Source organism: Phaethon lepturus, unplaced genomic scaffold (genome assembly GCF_000687285.1).
Source record: "Phaethon lepturus isolate BGI_N335 unplaced genomic scaffold, ASM68728v1 scaffold7463, whole genome shotgun sequence".
Lineage (NCBI taxonomy): Eukaryota > Metazoa > Chordata > Aves > Phaethontiformes > Phaethontidae > Phaethon > Phaethon lepturus.
The window spans coordinates 31420-36642 of NW_010529633.1; the positions used below are offsets into that span (position 1 = coordinate 31420).

At 48.6% G+C, this 5223-nt stretch overlaps 1 protein-coding gene across 1 annotated transcript in view; it reads right to left on the reverse strand.

Annotated features, from left to right (window-relative positions):
- Window positions 1-1833, reverse strand: part of ZBTB37 (zinc finger and BTB domain containing 37) — a 5181-nt gene extending 3348 nt beyond the window's left edge. Inside the window, exon 1 of the mRNA XM_010283994.1 lies at window positions 911-1833. Within this exon, the coding sequence (XP_010282296.1) occupies window positions 911-1833 (923 nt within the window). The remainder of the gene's footprint in view (window positions 1-910) is intronic.
- Window positions 1834-5223: the final 3390 nt, after the last annotated feature.

Consider the following 5223-nt stretch of genomic DNA (forward strand, 5'->3'; position numbering starts at 1 on the left):
GGAAAGGATCGCTCTCCCAAGGGCCAACTCAAGGTCATTCCCACCGATTGATTTATTGGGCAACAAGTGACAGAATATCTACTGCTCCCAGGTAGCTGCTCCCCCATGGGACCAGAGGAATTGAGCTAGAAGAGAGGCAGATGTGAAGGGAAACCCCCCAAATACAGCCCCCCAAACACAACAGATCTGCCCTTTATCAGATCCATTCTTTGGTCTGAGCTAAGGGCAAGAAAACAAATGCTGGAGTGGAGGGGAAGCAGATGGATGGAGAATCAAAACACAGATTTCACCACCTATTTTCAAGAAAGGCTTTTTGTTCTTTCATACAAATCAAAACAACAGCGGAGGCCGATGGGCTCCCCACTTCAACTGCTGCAAGAAGATTGTAAACCCACGACCCACTGCTGTCCTGGACTGCGAGGAAGAACATTTCCTCTTGACCTACAGCTGGTGACCAGCTTGTTTCTCAGACAGAACCACCCCCAGATTTTCAGGCCAGAAGGCATCGTTGCGATGACACTTTGCGTAACACGTATCGTATGTGACCTCGTTAATGCGGAGCCCGGTATCTACTGAGGCCGAACTGAACATCTTTAGACAAAAATCCCACCTCAGTTGAAACACCAGGAGGTAGAGATTCCAACTGATACACCTCTAAATGCTGATAATTAATATTCCAAGCTGGCTTGTACCTACAGACCTGCTCTGATCACTACCCAGCCAAAATACTATAACCCAAACCGGATACGCTTCCTAACACCAGGAAGAAAACTCCTTCAGCTCTTATGCTTAAGATGGCCACAGGAAATAGAAGGGGGGAACATTCCACAGCGACCCATCCAGCCAAGTGAAAATCTTGCACAATCTCCTCTTACAGCCAAGGTCAGTAATTAAGTTAAAGAAAACTCACCTGTCAATCTCACTGCTGGTTGGCCTGACCACTTTGGCCCAGGAGGACCCTAACGCGTAAGCCTCTTGGCCCATCGATCCGTGGCCTGTGGTGTCGATCACCATAGCAGTGACCTCCTCAGCGCTGCTCCCATCTTCTCCCGACGGCTGATGCTCTGCCCCGAGCCACTCCTCCAGATTCTCCATTTTAATGCGCACTCCTCCCAGCACCCGGACGTCGTCATCATTCCGTCCCCCGCGGTCTCCCATTCCCGTCTCAACGTACCACTGTCCCGCTCTGTTAATCCGTAGTATGGGCTCCCTGCTTTCCACATCCGAACTCTGCTCAATTATCTGCGGGCTGGTGGACTCCTCGGGCGGGCTGAGCTCCCGAATGTCCAGCACCGTGCTAACCTGGCCGAGGCGACTCCCCTTCGGGGTGTTGTGACGCGGGCTCAGAGAACGGTTGGGATTTGGTGTCACCCGGTGAGACTCCGGTGGTCTCTCCTGATGCTTTGTCCTGGTCTGGCTCAATTCTGCTTCCACTTCTGCGACGTTAATTTTGAAATGAATTCCCTCAAGAATCTGTGTGCATTTGTCTATGATGTGCTGCATCTGCAAGAAACTGGCAGCTGTTAGGTAACTGATGATGTCAGCCAGCTGCAGACATATTCTACCGGTGTAACAAAAGGAAAGGAGCTGCTCAAAAACAGAAGGGTTCTTGATGACAGAAATGGAAACGGTGCTCATTTCGTTCAAGGACATGTGGTCACGGAAGTAGGGCGAGCTGGCAGCCAGGACCACCTTGTGAGCGCGGAAAGCTTGCCCCTGCACGTTGACCACGATGTCACACAGGCGACCCTGCATGCGTAGCTGATTCAGGTGGCTCAGGACAGAGTTACTGAAGTCAGGAATCTCCAGCTGTATGTTCCCACTCTTCTCCATGGCTGTCCCAGTTGCAGGTGTACAACCCTACTGGAAAGGGGGAAAAAATACCATCGCTAGCAGAGCTAGTCTATCATTTGCATTTAAAACATTTTTGCCTACTTTCACGCAGTTTGAAATACTGGGATTTTTAGAGAACTCTCTCACCATTTAATTTACAAGCAGCTCGCAGCAGTTCTCTGATCTTTTATGTGCTGTACAGCACTTTCCCCAAGAGTTACGTTAAACCAGTCCCCGACAGACCCCCCACTCCCCATTCCCTGTGGCTTAAGTGCTCGAAACAGTTCGTTCTGTCAGCCTCAATAAAAGCACATTTGCATTGTAAAAGGAACATTAAAAATGGTTCAGGTACTAAAAATAGGCAACTGATTGCATAATGGATTAAAATACTTAGCCCTTGTACCTTCTAAGCACTGTGAAAAGGGAAAGTAATATTGTTATCCCCCTTTTGTAGAACAGGAATCAGGAAGGAGACACGGGGGCCTAAATCCTCCTCAGAGACTTTTCAAAAGCTGACAGGCACACAATTTGACCTCAAGGCATCCTAAAAGTACATCGTTAAAACCAAGATATTCATCACATGTGGCGTTTCTGACACATGGCAGAAAATACGTAACAGGACAGTGAAAGAAAAAGGACAGAATCCAGTTCTAAACACCAGCTTATCAGACCATCCACGGGGCACAAGTGACTCCCTGGCAAAAGCAGCTGACGTTTGTGTGGTTTGAGATATTGCATACAGCAAAAGACAACTTATGAACAATGGGGATTAACAAACTAGCTCTCCTAGTTTCCCTTCCATAATTCATTTTTCTATAATCATCACATTTCATTTTGGCAAAGTTTGAAAAGGAGCCCTGACCATATATGGTAAAAATTCGGAATGATCCAAAATTAGACGTAAACTCGCCCAAAAAGGAAAAAAAAAAAAAAAAAGGAAAGTAAGTAAGTTTATTAAAGAGCACTCGTGGCATGAACAGCTTCCAGGCTGGATGGCATCTGAAGTGTCGATTAAGCAAAGTGCTGCAGATATCAAAACAATTTCAGGCAGGCTGGGAATACGGAGGCTCACACTGCCTGCTCCGAGAAATCTCAGAATCGAAGGGACTAGCGCACAGGAAAGCATGTGTACCTCTGAAGGACATTTTATTTTTTAAAATTTACGAACGCTGCAGGGTAGCGCACATTCATATGCCCACACAGACTTTGTGCAAACTTGGCAAAATATGTTACTAAACCTGAAGCTGCAGGACAGCCTGTCAATCTTGTGAAGTCATGCAAAGAGATTACTAAACGGCCGGATGGCTGCGTGTCTCTGGGGTAGGTGAGATCGGGCGGGCACAAAACTTCACGAGGAGCAGCTTCATGCCGCCACGTCTTAAGGCTTCTTCTCCCCTTCCTCAATCTTTAGAAGAAAGCAATAAACCCCACACAGGTCCGCATCAACACGTTAAGAGTGGAACTTCAAACGCGCAAAACGCAGTGAAATAGAGAACCCGACATCTTACCTGTAACGTTAAGAGTAACATGCAGAGGGGAGGAAACGGGGCTGGTATCTTGTTGTTTTCCTTTTTTCTTCTGATGTTCTAAGAAGGTCTGAAAACTTTTTGCCCCCTTCCCCTTTAGAAGGAAAAAAGAAAAGAAAGAAAAAACGTAGCACGGAGGAGTAAGGTTCTCCCGAGCACAATCAAAAACGTAAAGCTTTGTCATTCTTTGTTTTGCTGGAGGATACAGCAGCAGGATTAGCTAACCATTACATGACGTCCCGCCCCAAACCACAGAGAAACACCGAATCTTATCAAATTGATCTTTCCCCACAGTCTGCTCAGTGTTTGTGTCTTACCAATGGTCATTAAAATAAAAAATGGAAGTGCAAATAACCTGAATAAGTAATTTCCTTTCTTAAGGGGCTGGTATCTCTGGCACTAACCCGGCAGCATTTAAACACACACAGGGTTTTCCTGAAACGAGCCTTCTCACTTATCCCATTAGGAACACTCACACAGCCAAAATCACGTCGAGCCTGTGCAAATGTTTACAGGCTTGGGGAGCCTGTACTCTCGTCATCTTCCCAAACCAGCAGTTTCTAAAGCGACAAACCCCAAAGCAGTCTCTTAAGGCAGGCAAGCAAAGGAAAGGCGGGCGGGCATCCTTTGCGAGGTGAAACACCCCGGGGTAGGCTCGCGCAGGGCGGGGAGGCTGCGGCCGACTTGTTCGTTTCTCAGGGGGTCAAGCTCGGGATGTACAGAAAGAGAATGGAAAAAATAATAATTAGAACTTAATGGCCGAGCATGGCTGTGTACGGCCCCCCAGTCAGAAGTCAGCTGCTCCCGGGGGAGCCCAAAAAACTATTTGTGAACTTCTGCTCTGAAAGCAGGGAAAAATCTGTCCACCGCTGATGGCAGGAGAAAAGGACCCGCGTAGCTTCGTTAACCTCCGTATCAAGGAAGCGGCACTTTATGATGCACTTTACACCCTCAGCCAGAGGCTGGCAAGGGGGAAACTATCCTTTTGGTTCAAACTACCCTTGTCAGAAGATGATTTCTGTCCTCCCAGGTAAGAGGTCTATCATAAGCTTATGCACCTCAGCCGGCAGTGCAATGGCATCTCAGTTTTTGCCCTTCCTGGCACTGGACGGCACGTTCATCATCTCAGCGTTTACTTGCAGGATGAGCAGGATCCCCTGCGGCGCAGTGCACTTTACAGAGAACGTACTGAGACACTGATCTATTTTTATTACTATTTAAAGTGTCACCAGCTGAGACTTGGACTTACTTATCTCAGAAAATGCCTTTCACCCTGAGAAGCAAGCGCAACTACCGAGAACAGCAGAAATTCTCGATCCATCAGGCCCTCGTGAAAAGCTGGGACAGACCATCTGCAGCAGATGATGCTCACTCTGAATATATCCTTTGTCGGAAAACTGTCACACTGGCGAGCTGTTTAGGGGAGGTGGAACTGAAAAGTCTCGGTATTTGGGGATGAGATTTACCATGACTGGTCAACTTGACTACTTTCAAATTAGGATGGGACCTTAACAGAGATAAAAACAATAGTAATTCTAAATTGAGATGAGAGATGCTGCCTTCCCCATCCCCCCCCCGGCTCAGCTACAAGAGCCAATGTGACAGTGCTCGGTGTTTTCTCCGCCACGCCACTGACGGGCGATGACTCCGGGCCTTCGCTCCCGGCGGGAGGCGATCAGGGTGGGATTTTAGCCCTGACAGCTGCAGGGGCGCCCGGAGCCCCGAACGCGGGGGAGCGTGGAGCAGGGCAAACCGAAATCCACCCTCCTCTCACCCCGAGAGCTAAATCAACCCCACGCCGTCCCGCCCGTGGCGCTGACAACGCACCGCTCCCCTCTCCCACCGGCCGGAGGGACGGGGCGAG